The sequence below is a fragment of the Dama dama genome, chromosome 29 (genome assembly GCF_033118175.1).
Source record: "Dama dama isolate Ldn47 chromosome 29, ASM3311817v1, whole genome shotgun sequence".
In the NCBI taxonomy this organism is placed as follows: Eukaryota; Metazoa; Chordata; class Mammalia; order Artiodactyla; family Cervidae; genus Dama; species Dama dama.
Window position 1 is genome coordinate 18543488 of NC_083709.1, and position 18980 is coordinate 18562467.

The 18980-nt window shown below is 40.5% G+C and overlaps 1 protein-coding gene across 7 annotated transcripts in view; it reads right to left on the reverse strand.

Annotated features, from left to right (window-relative positions):
* The window catches only part of MSRA (methionine sulfoxide reductase A), a 366455-nt gene extending 349918 nt beyond the window's left edge, over positions 1-16537 (reverse strand). The window contains exon 1 of one of the 7 annotated variants that reach the window (XM_061132320.1): positions 16143-16508. In XM_061132320.1, coding sequence (XP_060988303.1) covers positions 16143-16278 — 136 coding nt within the window. In that variant the 5' untranslated portion in view covers positions 16279-16508. Of the gene's footprint in view, positions 1-16142 lie in introns of all 7 variants that reach the window. The other 6 variants (XM_061132324.1, XM_061132319.1, XM_061132326.1 and 3 more) reach the window with 6 other exon arrangements.
* Between the last annotated feature and the right edge of the window lie 2443 nt (positions 16538-18980).

Here is an 18980-nt window from a genome sequence, read left to right on the forward strand (position 1 = left end):
TTTCATGCTGCAGTCACCATCTGCAGTGATTTTTGGAGCCCCAAAAAATAAAGTCTTTTACTGTTTCCATGGTTTCCTCATCTATTTGCCATGAAGTGATGGGACCAGATGCCTTGATCTTAGTTTTCTGAATGTTGAGTTTTAAGCCAACTTTTTCACTCTTCTCTTTTCATTTTCATCAAGGGGCTCTTTATTTTGTGGATATGGACAAAATGGCTCTAAAATCATATGGACAGGGAAGAGAGCCAGAGCTGACAACATGATGTGGGAGAAGAACAAAGACAGAGGACTGATGCCACCCAACTTCAAGACTTACCATAAAATACCATAATTAAGACAGTGTGGTATTGGTGAAAGAATAGACAAATGGCTCAACAGAATAGAATAAACAGCCCAGAAATAGACCCACACAAATACAGTCAGCTGATGTTTGGGAAAGGAAGAAAGCCAATACAACAGAATGAAGATAGTCTTTTCAGAATGGTGCTTAACAACTGGACGTTCACAACAAAAAAAATAATTTAAATCTAGACCTAGATATTACATCTTTGACAAAAATTAACTCAAAATTTAAAATGCAAACCTATAAAGCTTCCAGAAAGTAACTTGAGAAAATACCTGTGACTTTAGATTTGGCACTGATTTTTTAGATACTAAGTATGATATGTAAAAGAAAAAATTGATAAGTTGGAGTCATTAAAATTAAAAATGACTACTCTGCAAAAGATACTGTCAAGAGTATAAGAAGACAGGCCACTATCCAAGAGAAAATATTTGCAAAATACATATCTGATAAAGAACTGCTATCCAAAGTATAAAAAGAATTTTTCAAAACTCAACAATAAGAAAATCTGAAATGGAATTAAAACGTGGATAAAGGACATAAACAGACATTTCATCAAAGAAGATATACAGATGGTAAATAAGCATGTGAAAAGATGTCCATCATTTGTCATTAGGGAACTGCAAATTAAAATAATAATGAAATACCACTTCATACTTTTAGAATGGCTAAAATCTAAAACACTGACTAAACCAAATACTGACAAGGATGTGAATCAACAGGAATCTTATTCATTGCTGAAGAGAATGGAAATGGTACAATTACCTTTGAACACGGTTTGGCAGCTTCTTACAAAACTAAACATACTCTTATGGTAATAAGATCTAGCAATTGTGCTCCATGGTATTTATCCCAAAAGAGGTGAAAACTTACATTCACACAAAAACTTGCATAAGAACGTTTACCATAATGTATTCATAACTGCCAAAACCTAGACACAACCAAGATGCTCTTCAATGGGTGAATGGATAAACAAATTGTGATAAATCCATACAACGGAATATTACTCAGCACTAAAAAGAAATGAGCTGTCCAGATACAGAGAAACCCTAAATGCTTCTAACTAAGTGAAAGAAGTCAACCTGAAAAGGCTGCACACTGTATGATTCCAACTAAATGATATTTTCGAAAAGGCAAAATTGTGGAGACAGTAACAAGATCAGTGGTTGCCAGCAGTGCATCAGGGAGGAACTGAAGAGTAGGTGGGAAGACAGATTTTTAGGGCAGTGAAACTATTCTGTATGATACTGTAATGGTAGATACCTGTCATTTTATAAAACCCATAGCATGTACAAACACAAAGAATGAACTCTAGCATAAAGTATGGACTTCAGATAATAATAAGGCATTGCTATGACCTGTCTATTATAACATGTACCACAGTAAAGCAAAATATTAATAGTAGGGGAAACTGGGTGGAAGGACAGCTGTATATGGGAACTCGTACTTTTCACTCGATTTTTCTATAAGCCTAAAATATTCTCCAAAAAATTAAATCTATTGTTAAAATGAATACATTAAGATGTACCAGCTGACTTGGAGATGTTTCCATAATGCACTATTAAGCGAGAAAAGTGAGATGCAGAGAATGCAAACTGATCCACTTTTATAAAATAGGAACAATGGGTAGGACTTCATGGATATGAAGAAAGGCACTAAAGAATGCCCCCTTGGTTCTGGACAGTGGTTACTTGGGAAATTGAGGGAAGAGGATAAAACTGATTTGCTGTTGTTGTTCAGTCACTCAGTTGAAGAGTCTTCTCCAGCACCACAGTTCAAAAGCATCAATTCCTCAGCGCTCAGCCTCCTTTGTGGCCCGACTCTCATATCCATACATGACTACTATAAAAACCATAGCTTTGACTAGACATACCTTTGTTGGCAGAGTAGTATCTCTGCTTTTTAATATGCTGTCTAAGTTTGTTATAGCTTTTCTTCCAAGGAGCACGCGCCTGTTTAATTTCATGGCTGCAGTCACCATCTGCAGCGATTTTGGAGCCCAAGAAAATAAAAATGATTAAAAACTTCCAAACTTTGAGCAAAAATATGGATAAAAATTTAAGGTTTAATAAAGGCCCTGAAGCAAAGAGAAGCCATCTCAGCACAGACTCGGCAGAACAGTGAGAAGAGCCTATGTTCAGACTCCCTGGGAAGAAAACTCAGAGACTGAGAGCAAAGACACTTGGTTCCTTTCTAAGACAGCAAACAATAGAGAATCCTCATTTTTAAAATTATATCAATTTTGTTTGTCAACCACCCTATAGGTTGCAAAGCAAACATACACAGAAAAAGAAGCCTAGGCTTCAGGTCTTTAACCAGTCTCGTTTTTTTGAGAAAAATAATGGTTTGGTTTCTATTGAACTGAAATAGCTAAAGCTTAAACTTCATCATATTCACAGAAACCCCTTGGTTCATATTTTGCCCCTGGAAATTCCTATGTAAATTTATATAGCTTCTTCCTGTATGTTTCCCCCCCAAAATACTGCAGCAAACGGCTATTTTATCTCACTCATCCGAACTCTAATTTTCACCAGAAAATAATTATTCTCTTTTACTCCACTTATCAAAATAAATCCACAGAGCTTCTTAGGATGAGCATAATCCTGAAGAAGAGAAAAAAAAAATTTTTTTTAATTTCTGAAAATAAAGTTATCTGCAAAGGGCCTCCTCCAGCCTCTTTTACTTGCACATGCAGTTGGGTGCAGAGTCTCCTCTGGGGGGCAGAGGGGGGGTACGGTTTCCTGGCAACCTGCCTCCAGTTGTCAGGGAGAGGAGATGGTGAGCAGGGCTGTTATCTGGCGAGGTGCAGCCTAGGTTGGGGGGGTGGCGGGGGGAGCGGACAGCTCCATGCAGCTGCTTCATGCCAGTGCACACAGTTTGGTGTGCGAGGAATGCTAAGTGGTGGGCCAGGAACCCCAGGGACCAGCAGGACTTGCTACATTGGGCTTCCTGCAAGATGACGTCGCTCTTCATGAATCGGTTCTTAGGAAGAGATAAGGAAATGGAGATCTGCAGCCATGCAGCGTGTTCTCCGGGGCTCTATTTGAAAGCTGGCTGCTCTATTCGGCCAACCCTAACGTGGTTTCCTTTGCATCTGCTAACTACGGTACATTTGGGATTATTTTTTTTTCTTTGAGGTTTCATTTGCTCCAGCTGGAAAGCTCTGAATTCCGTTGCAGTATTTCATTTTCATGGCTCTCGCCTTCTGGGTAAAATCTGTTAAAATATCAAATTTTCTTCAGCTGGCCAAAGAATAATTTTGGGCCTCCTGGGAACAGTGCTTTTTAATTTTTCACATTGTGTTTGACCTAAGCAAACTATAAATTGCCTAAGAGTAAACTACAAGTTTAAAAAAAATTAAAGGTAAAATATGAAAAAAATTCCAGAGGAAAACTTAACACTAATGTTATTACCTTACCATGGTAACATTTTCAAAAGAATTCATTTTATATACACACTCTGGGAAGACAGGCAGTGTTTCTGAACTTTATTTTTCATTTTTAAAAAAACGTAATGCTAATATATTCATCAAAACATATTGTAATCCTGCATTTCTTCCAGTTTCACTACTACCAGTCTTTGCTGTATTATAATGCAAATTTAACACACTTATTCAGCAAGCTAGTGGATCAGACATACACCCTGCTGAGAAACTTCGTAGATATGCTCACATGAAATGTTACAAAAGTCCTACAGAAATGTAAGGGACCATCTTTTTTTCTGTCAAGAGCAATAGCCTTATTCAAGCTTTTATAAGAGACCTAGCTTACAGAAGAGGTCCCAGCTGGTTCAAAGGGTATGGCAGTCTCTGGTCACAGCAAAACCAAGCATTTGGTGGTTTTTAAAAACAAACAAACAAAAAATAGGCCCTAAATAGAGTCACTTATGCTAAGCCTCATGGCTTTCCAGGTGTCTCAGTGGTAAAGAATCCACATGCCAATGCAGGAAATGCAGGGGATGTGGATTTGATTCCTAGGTCGGGAATGGCAATTCACTCCAGTCTTTCTGCCTAAGAAACCCCATGGACAGAGAAGCCTGGCAGACTACAGTCCATGGGGCCCCAGACAGCTGAACACGACTTAGCAGCTGAGCACATGCTAAGCCCCGTAACACCAAATCGAGACTTACCCTGGCTATCTATGGTTTTGGCTCTCCCAAAGATGGGAGAGAAATGGTTTAAGAACCAGTCAATCAGCAATCTCCTGATGGGCACTAGCTGGGTAATCTATATGGCAGACATCCGGCCATGCCGGGAGGAAAGTAACCTTACTATACCCACCCTGCCTAGCACACCTTCTTTGTTTCCGCTCCCTTCTGGCTCGAAGAATCTTCCATTTTGTACAGCTCCTCAGAGCTCCTTTCTATCAGCAAGACTGGATGCAGCCCAATTTGAATGAATTTTTGCTCAAATAAACTCTTAAAAAGTTTATAAGTTTTAAGATAAGTTTATGTTAACAGCATCATGCTCAAAGTAGTCCAATGTCTTGCCAAATGGGAAGAACATTCCAACAGGACATCCAGAGAGGAAGTTACAGAGAGACCAAGCAGCCTGGTCCTTGTAATCCCCAAGTTCTGGTTATGTAACCAGGCGAGAAGTTAAGGAAACACAAGGGAGAAAAGTGGCAATCTCTGTGCTCCAAAGACATTGAAGGAACTCAACTCCACCACCCTTAAAGAGACACCCTGGAATAAAAGTGTAAAACAGGGCCTCAAGGCCCTAGCTCCACGTCCAACTCTAAGAGCAATAGATGCTGAAGCAGTCCCCCAAAGGCCGCATGGAAGGGGCAGAACTGAGAGTAGCCTTGAAAGGCCCAGGAAGGTTGAAATGAGCTGTGACAGAGAAAGTCAACTTCCCAGAGGAAGTTACTAAGAGCAGGAGTCAGGCTCAGGGGCGGAAGCAGAGATGAAGAACACTGAGATTAGCAGCAGGTTAAAGAAGGCTTCTAACCCCAGGACGAACAGGGTCATTGCCAGATCACACAGAGTTATCTTTATTTTCTTAGAAGTGACAGAAAGAAATCTAAGGTTTAAACAGATGCCTGATAGTGGTGCTCATGACAGAGAAGACTTAAAGCAGTAACCCAGGAAAGTATGATGGTTAGTTTCCTCTGCCAAGCTGACTGGGTTAAAGGATGCCCAGGTAGCTGGTTAAACATGTTGTGAAAGTACTTCCAGAAGAGACTAACATTTGAATTATACACTGAGTAAGAAGGTGATCCCACCAACATGGTGCGTGGAGGTGAAGGGGGGCGGGTGTGTGTCTCAACCAGTCCCATCAGATTGGAACAAAAAGGTGGAAGAAGGGTGAATTCACTCTCCTTGTCTGATCTGGAACATCCATCTCCTTCGGCCCTCAGGTGCTCCTGGTTCTCAGGCTTTAGGACTCAGGCTGGAACCATGGGCTCCCCTGGTTCTCAGCTTTCAGGGTTGGACTGAATTACATCACCAGCTATCCTAGGCCTCCAGCTTACAGACAGCAGATCTTGAACTCCTCAGCCTCCATTATCACGTGAGCCAATCCCTCCTAATAAATCTCTTTACACATACATACACATACACACACACACACACACACACACACGACTGGTTGTTTCTCTGGAAAACCCTGACTAATACAGAAGGCAAGGAACAATCAAGATTTGTTGAAGGAGGACCAGTTTAAATACAGAGGCAAGGATCGAAGACACATGTGGCTAAGGTTTGGGAGACTTAAGAGCATAGGAGTAATGCCACTGACAGAAATGGGGAAATTAAAATATGCATCCAATGTTTTGAAGGGAAAATGGTTTGGTTTTAGAAGTAAGTTGGGGTTATGGCAGGATATACAATCCTCTAGGGCTTCCCTAGTGGCTCAGTCAGTAAAGAATCTGCCTACAATGCGGGAGACCTGGTTTCAATCCTGGACTGGGAAGATCCCCTGGAGGAGGGTATGGTAACCCACACCAGTATTCTTGACTGGAGAATCCCCATGGACAGAGGAGCCTGGCGGGCTACAGAGCACAGGTCACAAAGAGTCGGACACAACTGAGTACAAGAATTTGGAAATGGGAAGCAGATGGGTTTATGGGAGAAATCAAATTCAAGCAGGGCAAGTTTTGAGGAAGAACAGGATAAGGCTATGTGGAAAACACAATATTTCACCCAAGCAAGCATTTAGTAAACATTTAACAAAGACAACAGAATGAAAAGATTAGAGTGTGGATCCCACTTGGACATTTCCAGAGGCAAAACACTGAACCACATGCTAAGCAGAAGATGGGGTTCTAGAGCAGTGGTCCCCAACCTTTCTGGCACCAGAGTCCAGTTTCATGGAAGACAATTTTTCCACAGAGGGGGGCAGGGGGGATGGTTCCACGGTGTCAAGAACAGTACATTGATTGTGCATTTAATTTCTACTATTATTACATCAGCTCCACCTCAGATCATCAGACATTAGGTCCCAAAGGTTGGGGTCCCCTGTTCTAGAGGGGGCACAGTGGGAAGAAAAGCTGGGAAGGTGAGGGTCGGATCGTGGGAGCTCTGGAATCCCCCTATCCCAGGGACTTCAGAGAAGTACTGTGGATTCTGAAATAGAGGGGAAAATAAAGAGCTTTAGACAGGATGCAGAGAGGATAGATAATAGTTCTGTGTCCTACAATTTAGAAATTAATCACACATTGGGGAAAATTTTTTCTAAAAGGAAAATTGTTTTCTATCATTTTCTTCTAAAAAGTCTATGTACATCACTCAAAATAAAAGCAATACACATAATGCCTTCTACATAATAGTGGAAGAAATCTGTCCCCAAAGATCTTTTCTTTGTATAAATGATGCCACCACAATTGACACTTCAATAAAAATGAATATTTATGAAATGTAAAATGACTTGGATTAACTTATTCCAATTTCACCCTCTAAATTTAGATTTTTAAATCACGCCAAAATGTGGATTTTGATTACAAAAGCAAGTTGGGGCAGAAAAAAAGAACTTGACATGAAAAAGAGAGCAAAATTTAAAAAGAAGGAAAAAAAAACAGAACTTGAAATAGGGATGACAAAAGATGATAGAAAGGTGGTCAATTAGACTAAAAATATCAGAAGGAGATCATCTGCAAAGCGGAGTTATTTAATTCAGTAATGCAGTCAGATTTACAGGAATCAAAAGTTTTTTTTAAAAAGCACGGAGTCAGGTCTCCTGGCTGGGTCCCCCCTCCACCACCAGCTCCCAGCATAGCCCTCTCCGTGGCCATTACTTTCTGAGCTATCCTTCCAAAGTTTCAAAGTTTCTATTATTATTTTCCTCCCTGTTCACACAAAAAGTTAATATATAACACTGTTCTGACCTTGTACTTCCCATCTAACACTGTACCTTGGCAATCTCTCTGTATCTATCCACATAGATATTCCATGTTCTTTTTTACAGCTGCATTTTCCATTGTGAGGAGGAACCATAATTTATTTAACTAGCCCCTATTGATGGGCATTTGGGTTATGTCCAATCGTTGATGACTGCAAACAAAGCTGCAGTGAATAACCTGGTACAGTCATCGTTTGGCACGAATGTGAGTATATCTGTAGGATAAATTCTCAGAAACTGCATTCCTGGGTCAAAAGGTATATGCATTTAAATTCTGGGTAGATATTGCCAAATTGCCTTCCATAAGAGTTGGGCCAATTTACATTCTTGCAGGCGAAGGAGGAGGGTGTCTTTTTCCTTAAGGATTACCAACAAACTGTATCATCAGAGTTCTGGATTTTTGCCAACCTGAAGAATGAAAAATGGTACTTACACTCTCCTCATTATGAATGAAGTTGAGCATCTTTTTATATGTTTAAGAGCAAATTATACTTCCTTTTCTGTGAACTGCTCATAACCTCTATTTTTCTAATGGATGTTGTTTTCTTATTATCTTCTAGAAGTTTCCTATATATTAGGGAGATTAGTCCTTCACCTATGATATGAATTGCAAGTATTTACCCCAGTTTGTTTTTTGAATTTGCTTACCGTAATTTTTGCCTGCAGAAGATTTTTATTCTGTCATGATCTAATTTATCCATCTTTTTTGTCTTCTGATTTTCAAGTCGTGGTTAGAAAGACTTTGCTTTCTAAAAGAATTCTCCCTTGCTCATTCTTCAATTATTTCATTCTTTACATTTAACTAAATGAAAAAACAGTACATATAGTACTGTTAAGATCACAAACTCTAGAGGCAAACTGCCTACATTCATATCCCAGATCCACCACTTATTAGCCATGTGACCTTGCATAAGTCACCTAAAACTCTATGGGCTTCAGTTTCCACTCCATCAAGTGAGGGTAAAACAGTTAACACCTCCACGGGTCATAGTGAAGATTAAACGCATTAGTCAGACATGACTTAGCAACTAAACAACAGCAAATGTGAATCAATTACTACAGTGTCTGGCATAGAGTTAAGCACTCAATATGCATGAGCTATTATCAACATATATCTTTTGGAACTTATCCTGGTTTAAGAATGTGAAGTATGGATCCAACTTTGGAGGGTTTTCTGGTTTTGTTTTTTCCATATGGCTACACAGTTGTACCATAACCATTTATTGAATATTTCATCTTTTCCTCACTGATTTAAGATGTCACCTGTATCATATACTATATTTTCACACATATTTAAGAATTTCTGATCTTTCTATTCTGTATATTGACTTATCTGTTCATGGACAGTCCCATGTTGTTTCAATTATTAAGCTGTGCTTTTACTATCTGTTAAGAGCCAACTGTTCCTCTTTGTTCTTATTTTACAGTTACCATAACTATTTCTGTTTATTTTTCCAAACGAATTTTTTATTTTTTTTTTTATTTTTATTATTATTATTTTTTTTTCCAGTGGGTTTTGTCATACATTGATATGAATCAGCCATGGATTTACATATATTCCCAATCCCGATCCCCCCTCCCACCTCCCTCTCCACCCGATTCCTCTGGGTCTTCCCAGTGCACCAGGCCGGAGCACTTATCTCGTGCATCCCACCTGGGCTGGTGATCTGTTTCACCATAGATAGCATACATGCTGCTCTTTTGAAATATCCCACCCTCACATTCTCCCACAAAGTTCAAAAGTCTGTTCTGTATTTCTGTGTCTCTTTTTCTGTTCTGCATATAGGGTTATCGTTATCACCTTTCTAAATTCCATATACATGTGTCAGTATGCTGTAATGTTCTTTATCTTTCTGGCTTACTTCACTCTGTATAATGGGCTCCAGCTTCATCCATCTCATTAGGACTGGTTCAAATGAATTCTTTTTCATGGCTGAGTAATATTCCATGGTGTATATGTACCACAGCTTCCTTATCCATTCATCTGCTGATGGGCATCTAGGTTGCTTCCATGTCCTGGCTATTATAAACAGTGCTGCGATGAACATTGGGGTGCACGTGTCTCTTTCAGATCTGGTTTCCTCAGTGTGTATGCCCAGCAGTGGGATTGCTGGGTCATATGGCAGTTCTATTTCCAGTTTTTTAAGAAATCTCCACACTGTTTTCCATAGCGGCTGTACTAGTTGGCATTCCCACCAACAGTGTAAGAGGGTTCCCTTTTCTCCACACCCTCTCCAGCATTTATTGCTTGTAGACTTTTGGATAGCAGCCATCCTGACTGGCGTGTAATGGTACCTCATTGTGGTTTTGATTTGCATTTCTCTAATAATGAGTGATGTTGAGCATCTTTTCATGTGTTTGTTAGCCATCTGTATGTCTTCTTTGGAGAAATGTCTGTTTAGTTCTTTGGCCCATTTTTTGATTGGGTCATTTATTTTTCTGGAATTGAGCTTCAGGAGTTGAACTAGACCAAAGAATTTCACAATTTGTATGGAAATACAAAAAACCTAGAATAGCCAAAGTAATCTTGAGAAAGAAGAATGGAACTGGAGGAATCAACCTGCCTGACTTCAGACTCTACTACAAAGCCACAGTCATCAAGACAGTATGGTACTGGCACAAAGACAGAAATATAGATCAATGGAACAGAATAGAAAGCCCAGAGATAAATCCACGAACCTATGGACACCTTATCTTTGACAAAGGAGGCAAGGATATACAATGGAAAAAAGACAACCTCTTTAACAAGTGGTGCTGGGAAAACTGGTCAACCACTTGTAAAAGAATGAAACTAGAACACTTTCTAACACCATACACAAAAATAAACTCAAAATGGATTAAAGATCTAAATGTAAGACCAGAAACTATAAAACTCCTAGAGGAGAACATAGGCAAAACACTCTCCGACATAAATCACAGCAAGATCCTCTATGACCCACCTCCCAGAATATTGGAAATAAAAGCAAAACTAAACAAATGGGACCTAATGAAACTTAAAAGCTTTTGCACTACAAAGGAAACTATAAGTAAGGTGAAAAGACAGCCCTCAGATTGGGAGAAAATAATAGCAAATGAAGAAACAGACAAAGGATTAATCTCAAAAATATACAAGCAACTCCTGAAGCTCAATTCCAAACGAATTTTTTAAATGAATGCATCAATTTCTAGAACAAAATTAAAATATCATCAGTATTTTACTTCAAATCATGTTACCTTTATAAATTAACTTTAGGGACAACTGATACATGATTCCTGTTTAGTCTTCGAATCCAATAGACTGGTATGTTCTTCCATTTGTTCAAGTTTCCTTTTTGTGCTCCTCTGTATGTTTCCTTCACAAAGGTTGGACATATTTCTTGCCAAGTTTGTTCTTAAATTTTAACTTTTTTGGTTGCTATTACAAAGGGGGTGTTTTTTTCCATTATATTTTCCAACAGGTTGTTTAGAGTAAAGCTGTTGGTTTCTGTCTAATAAGTATATAAATTGATACCTTATTAAACTCTTGGATTTTGTGGTTATGTAATCTTATCATCTGCAAATGGCATTAGCTTTACCTTCTCTTTTCCCATCTGTACATCTCTAATTGCCTTGTCTTATCTGACTGATTGACTAGCACCTACAACACAATGTTAATAATAAACAATCATCCAAAGCAGGCCCAGTCATAACTTGATACAACATAGGCAGCCCTGGAAAAATTAAGCAGTAAAGAAATTTGAAGGTTTGACTCTTACCTTCTTGCAAAGTAATTATCTACCAGGCCACAGTTCATAAAAGGATGGAGATTTTTTAAGAACACAAAAAAGGTAAGATTAAAGCCAAGATGATGACCCTTAAGAACAAACAAATTTAGTAACAGTACACACCTGCCACTAGGCAAAGCAAGCATTAAGCACCTCCACATTCCTTCTTGACTGGGACTTAAATGGAAATCTCTAATATTTCTTCATTAAGCATGATGTTGGCAGATATGTTTTATCACATTAAGGAAGTAGCTATCTCTGAATGTTATCAAGAATGGTTGTTAAATATGGTCAAATAACTTCACAGCATCTAGGGAAACAGTTATATCATTTTTTCTCCCTAGACCAACTAAATGATGAATTATATTAATAAGGGCTTCCCAGGTGGCACCGTGGTAAAGAATCCACCTGCCAGTGAAGGAAAGGCAAGAAATATGGGTTCAATCCCTGGCTGGGGAATATCCCCTGGAGTAGGAAATGGCAACCCACTCCAGAATTCTTGCCTGGAAAATTCCATGAACAGAGGAGCCTTGCAGGCTACAGTCCACGGGGTCACAAAGAGGCCAATATGATTGAGCCACACACAACGAACTATGTTAATAAATTTCCTAATATTGACAAACCCTTGCATTCTAAGACTAAATCCCATTGCTAGATTCTGCTTACTAATATTTATTTAGCAGTTTTGTATCTATATTCATAAGTGAGAATGGTTTGTTTTCTTTTTAGTGCAATATTTATCAGGTTTGGTTTCAATATTATACTTGTTTCATAAAAAGAATTTGACAATCCTTTCAGTTTAAATATACTATTGGAATTATACGTTCTTTAACTATTTAGAAGTCACCTCTAAAGTTGGACACAATGCTTTGAGAGGAGGCAATCTTTGACAACTTTATTTCTTCTGGAAAAATCAATCTCTTAAGATTTTCTCTTTCTGGGGTCAGTTTAGGTCAGTTATATTTTCCTAAAAGTTATCTATTTCATCCAAGTTTTCAAATTTATTTTCAAAGAATTGAGTAAATAGCCTCTTATCTCTTATGATTCTTCAACTCTTCTATTTCTATTATTCCCTCTTTCAGTTCTTATTTCATATATTTGTACTTTATTCCTTTTCTCCTTTATCAGATAGCTGATAGTCACAGTACAATTGTTTTTTCAAAGAGCCACCTTTTGGATTACTCACATTGTTCTGTTTTTGTGCTTATATTTATAGTTCTTAGAAGAGCAAACCTTTAGCAGGTGTTCTACACCTCTTCCTCTCCCCAAAGAGACATCACAGCAATAAATACAGCAAACACTACCTAAGCATAGACAGGCAAGAAAGCAAAGATTAAACAGGAGCTGCCAACATTCTCTTGGATGATACATCCAAATCCCAAACACCTGATCAAAAAATAGATTAGCCATATTTCCAATATGGCTGGAAAAAAATGAGCCATATAAATAAAAGCTGGGCTTTCACAATAGTTGATTCACTAAAAATATTATCAGTTCCTCTTTTTCTGTTGATTGCTTTTTTATATTTTTTTAAAAATTTTATTGAAATATAGTTGGATTACAATGTTGTGTAAGTTTCAGATATATAGCAAAGTGATTCAGATATATATATTCAAATATAGATATATTCTTTCTTCAATTCTTTTCCATTATAGGCAGCTATTATAAGCTATTTAGAATAGTTTCCTGTGCTATACCTTAGGTTCTTCTTGGTTACCTATCTTATAGTAGTGTGTATATTTTAATCCTAAACTCTTAAGTTATCCCTCCCCTGAAGATCAGTTCTTACTATAATAAACTTAGATTTTAATAACACAGGAGGCACTCTGAGGTTTTAATTAAAAGCTTTCTGCCTCCTGCCTCTCGCTAGCAATTGACTGACCACCAATTCAGTCCAGCAAGCATGAATTCCCCTTTTCCCCTCCGTCCGAAAGTTCTCTGAATATTGCTCTGTAGCCAGGCACTGCAACAAACAGCCCACCACTACATAAAAAGACCAGCAAGTTCCTGTGTGCCCTGCCAGTCAATGGTGCCCAGAGCCTGCCACTGATCTCAACAGAGTGTGCTTCAAATGAGCCAGTCTAGGCCAGGTTTAGTTCTAACCAGCCACCCAAAGTAGGCCTATTCATATTTTGATCCACTTTAGGTAGCCTGGGAGAAATTAAAGAAGTCTGAAGGGTTGAATCTCACTTTCTTGCAAAGCAGAAATCTACTACTAGGCTGTAGTTTATGAAAGGGTGTACATTTCTGTAAGAATACCCCAAGAAGGTAGGGTTAAAGCTAAGATGATAACCCTTCACCCCAAACGTATTTGGTAACAGTGCACACCTGTATTAGGCTGAGCCAAAAACACTCAGCCAAACACACTACACAGACAGGCTTTGTCGTCTAAAGTCACAAGGTGACGCTCCTGCCACAGAGCTTTTCAGAGAGTAGGGGCGCAAGTAACAGATGTAGACAGAGGTAATACAGAGAGGTGAAGAGCTGTTAAACAGACTGGAGATGAATTTAACTTCCAAAGCAGTAATATTCAGTCTGTAAGCTTCAATCTTAAGCCACTGAAAACACACCTGAGAAGTAACACTGCCCATTTCTGGGGCCAATCAGAACCTTTGACAACCTGTCAAGGCAGCAGTCCTGGGGTAGAGACAGGAAAGCCACTATCTAAAATGTAAGTTGGTGGAGGGGGGGGGGGGGGGTGTGGTTACAACAGCTGAACACAAAGGACGTGCATTGTAGGCTTAGCCCTACACCAAAAAAAAAAAAAAAAAAAATGGTTGACTGGTCCAGCAATAGCAATGCATGCATGGATATATAAAAAGGCAGAAGAGCCAGGTCTTGAGGTTTTGCAGTCAGAATTAGTAGATGGACAGAGGAAAAAAAAAAAAATCTGTTGGCTCGCTTCTGTCATGCTAGTTAATCTTTTACCAAAAGTGTTATCTACATACTAAATAACCGATTGGGAAGACTTTGGTTAAGATAAAGGAGAACTAAATTCAGGACAATTTTAATCTTCAACCAGTTTGGGGATCTGATCAGGCTTGTTTGTTTTTTGATGTCTGGGAGGACATACCAAAGACACCAGTGTATAAAAATGAAGCTTCATACAAGTTGGGGAAGTTCAGCATTGAGAAGCATTGCCTTTAAATATCCATTTATGAATCCTAGTTTGTTAAAGGAGAATTCACTTTCGAGATAAAGTTTCGACAATAGGGTTATATAGTTTAGAGATAATCTGGACTTTTTTTTTAAACTCATTCTCTGAATTTGAGTCTAAAATAAGCTTTTTAAGGCTATTAACGAGTTGGGAGTGAAGTGATGGAGGACATAGGATATACAGCTGCTGATGTAGGTGAATGAGAACAGGTCACAACGGCGTCAGTTCCCAAACTACTTCGAACGCAAAGACCTCCACCTTGTCCATTCTCATACTGAGTAGGGTGTGCGATGCACAGACTCAGAACCATCTTCTCCTATATATACTCAACAAATCTTACGGAAAAGGAAAATGGAAGAATCCCTAAGAAATTATAAAAGTATAATTTATCTTGGCATCGAACCATCCGTGAAAGATTTATCACCACTTAACCCTCCAACAGCTCGAAGGCAGCGACTTCTGAATGCATTAGTATCACGGGAAGGGCTTGTTTAAAAGACAGCACTTTGAGAAGCAATGCACCAAAGTAATCCTTCTCAAAGCATGATCCTCATGTTGGTGGCAGGAGGAAAAGGGGACAACAGAGGATGACATGGCTGGATGGCATCACCAACTCAAGGAACTACGAGTGTGAGCAAGCTCCGGGATGTGGTGAAGGACAAGGAAGCCCAGCGTACTGCAGTTCATGCGGTCGCAAACAGTCACATACGACCGAGTGACTAAACAAACGGTTGGTGGACTTGCGCTGTCTGCGGCCTTCTACAGTGCTGAGACAGAAATTCAGAGAGTGAAGCTTTCAAAACTTTTAGAGCAGTTTCCAGAACTTCATATTTCTCCCTTCATTTTATTCACTTTATTTCGTTTTCCTAGCATCTCGCTGTTATTACATTTTATGTATTCTATTAGAGTCGCCAAAAGTATTGGTATGCGATTGGGAAATTATTTTTAAGTTTGGCAAGCACAGCTCTTCTGCGTGACTGATAAACAAGTGCAGAATCGGGAGCACGGGGCCAGGGGAAGCGCCTGCCAAGTCGGTGAAATCGGGCAGTTCTGGAGGATAAGGGCAGCGTGAGGCTAACTCCTGCAACCAGAACACTGGCGTGAGAAACAATTTCAAAACCTCAGTATATACACATCGTTCTGTATCATTCCATGGCTCCCGTGACAACACAAACCCACACCACCTCAGCAAGTGGCCCGAATCCCAACCGCCAAAGCAGAGAAGAAAGGAAAGTGGATGCACACCCGTGAGAAAGGGCGGAAAGCAGGTCAGCGGTTTTCCCGCCCGAAGTCTGAAGCCGCCGAGGGGTATTTACAGTCTAGGTGGGCCGTATCAACGTACTAGATCCCTTCACTGTGTCTCCCGTTGTTCTAGTGGATGAAAACCTAAACAAAGAAAGAGGATAGATCCCTCATCCCCTCCACTCCCAGCGCCCTCCGCGCCTGCGCAGACCCCCAGCAGCCGACCCTTCCGAGGCCGGCCCCCGGCTCCCTTCCGGCGGCCTGAGGATGCGCGTGCGCAGAGGCGCGGACCGCGCCCTCGGTGCGCGGCCGCGTCCTTACCCGCTACGACGATGGGCTCCTTCCGGCCCGGCAAGGCCTCCTGGGGGCTGACGATCTTGGAGGCGGAGTCACCCATTCTCGGGATCGGGAAGAGGCTGTGAAAGAGCTGGCGGGCCGTCCTGGTGGCCGAGAGCATGGACGGGCCACTGGCCAAGGGGCCGCCGGGCTGTCGGGAGCGGAGGCGCCGCTGCGGAGTGGGCGCGGCGCGGCGCGGCGGGAGCTGCGTGCCCTGGACGCGGGGCTTGCGGGCGGGTTAGCGACGACACGTGCGCCGCGGGTTGTGCCGCTGCCGCCGCCCCGGAACCGAGGTTATTACTCAGCCTCGGGCCGGGAGGGCCAGGACAGAGGGCGTGTTCTCGCCCTGAGCCGGGCTTGTGCAGGGAGGAACCTGCGAGTTCTGGCTCCCCTTCTGTACAAAGTTCCCGGGCGGAGAACGAGTGTCCTAATGGCAGTGCGAAGTACGTGAAGCGGAAGAGGCCAAAATAATAATAATCCGCTACTTGGACTTTAAAATCACTATGGTTTTCACAGTCTCTTTACCAATTGCTGAGTATGCCCAGTAAGCTGTGCGACGACCTGACTTTCAAACTAGCATCTATGTCTGCTTCCACTAGAGCCAATATGATGGTTAATAATCCAAAATATGGATTATTTATCCAAAGTGAAAACTAACCACAATTTTCAAAAAGTTAAGAATATAGGGAAGATAATATAATGTTTTATATATATACACACATATGCACACACATATATATAATATATTGATGATTATCATCATAATATATTTCCCCCATTTTACATGGGGGAAGAAAAGAGCGAGATACTAATACTTTGTTAACGCAGTTCAGGTGAACTTAAGGGTGCTATTGGATCATTCTTGACTTTCAAATCATGGGGCATAACATTTGTTCTGTGACAAATTTTCGAACCAAAAAATAAGGTAGGTGGAGGCAGATGGGTGACTGGGGAGTTCCATATGTGAAATTTTGGTTTTCTGCAAATGTTATGCCAAAATGGGCAGATAGTCTCATGAGGAAAGGAACTTCAGATTAGCACCCCCAGAAATGAGGCTTTTACCCAACCTTGCACGTAGGTTCAGTTGCCTTGTTTTCTTCATGTGGTCTGTAACATAAGGGCAGGAGGATCAGCGCTCCTGTGTTGTAGGATATGGCCTGACAGGAAATACTAAAATTTAGATTAAAGTGTTTATTTTGTAATATGGATTCTGTTCTGGGCAGTGTGCCTCGGTTCTTCTTATTTATTTGGTTTTGCTATGAGATTACAGGAAGTATTTTCTGTAGGCCTTTCCTGAAAACCCTCCAAGGTGTCCATTATAGGTGGTAAGATCATTCTTCTGTCAAGGGAAATAGTCTGTTTTCTTTTTCATTTCTGCGTTTTGGTACATGCTGATTTGCTTTTTCTGTTTTTTTGTGGCTGATTGTATAAAATTAAGAACTGAAGAATTTTTCACATCAAGGAGAAGTACTTACATTGTGTTAAGCAAGAAAGCACAACAAAGCTACTAGTGTAGTATGTAGTGTACATTATAAATAAATGCATACACCTCTCCTTAGGCACCCACTGAAGAAAGGCTAGAAAAAATTAAAACGATGTTTGCAGTTGTGTTGTTGATCATGGTAATGACTAACTAGCTTTCTCTTGCTTTAAACTTCTTGTTTGAAATGGTTACATTTTTACAGTGTTCTCAGATGTTCCAGTAGCTGTGTTACTTTTATTATTATTTAAAAAAAAAAAAAACCTTTTAAAAGAGAAAAATACCTTATTTCATAAAACAGGAGTTTCTTACCTCATTTACCAGAATAGATGAGAGAAAAGTTGAATTGAGATTGGTTTGTTGAGAGGATGACTGTTGTTGCCTTCAATGATGCCATTTTCATCATTAGAGTTTCCTTTTCTTCAAACTGCTCCTAATCCCTTCTGAGCTTCTCCACACTGAGAGTCTTTTTTTGTCCATATTCCCCATTGGGCACACACTGCTTTGATGTGTTATTTTTGTGATTATGCTCTGATTTTCCAACGAATTTTAACAATGTATGTTCTTTAGGATTCAGTCTAACCATCTTCTTTGGTACAATAAAGAGCCAAAATACAGCAGTGTAGACAAAATAAGAAGTTTACTTCTTCTATTATGTAACGATCCAGAAATAGTTCAACGCAGAGCCAGACCATGTCTGTTCTTTAACAAAAGTTTGAAAGCCATGTTCTAAGAAGACTATAAATTCTCAGAAGGCCCTTTCAGCAGGGCACGCTCTGCAGTGTGTGTGCAAGGAGGAGCCATGACTAAGGGCAGGGCCAAAGCTATGAGGACACGCTCACAAGTTCCTTGCACCATCAGGTTGAGTGTGGAGAAAGCAGAAGAGCATGGCCGGGTCTCCCAAGGTGCATGGGAATGTGGAAGGACTGAGAGAACCCATGACCCAAATGAAGCCTGGAGTTAGGATAAGGAGCACCCCCCCCCCGCCCCCCACCGTGCTGAGACCATGTGACCAGATTTAACTGCAAAGCCCTCCCTCATCTGGAGCAGGAGCCTGCCTGATGCCCAAAGGACATCCAGAAACAACTGTGTCTCAGCCTGGCAGGAGCCCAGTGACCAGGAGTCCATACCACATCAATGCACACGCTTAGGACAGGGGCCAAAGCCGAGAGACATGGCAGTGGGACACCACGAGACCAGGAGCACACCAAACTCTCCAAGAACCCAGATACTGTCTTGAAAAGAGTAAGGAAAGCCTTGGAGAGAACCTCAAAAGACTGAACATGGGAGTCCATGCCCCAGGGCTGAAAAAAGAGCTGTCACAGGTGTGGAAGATGAACTCA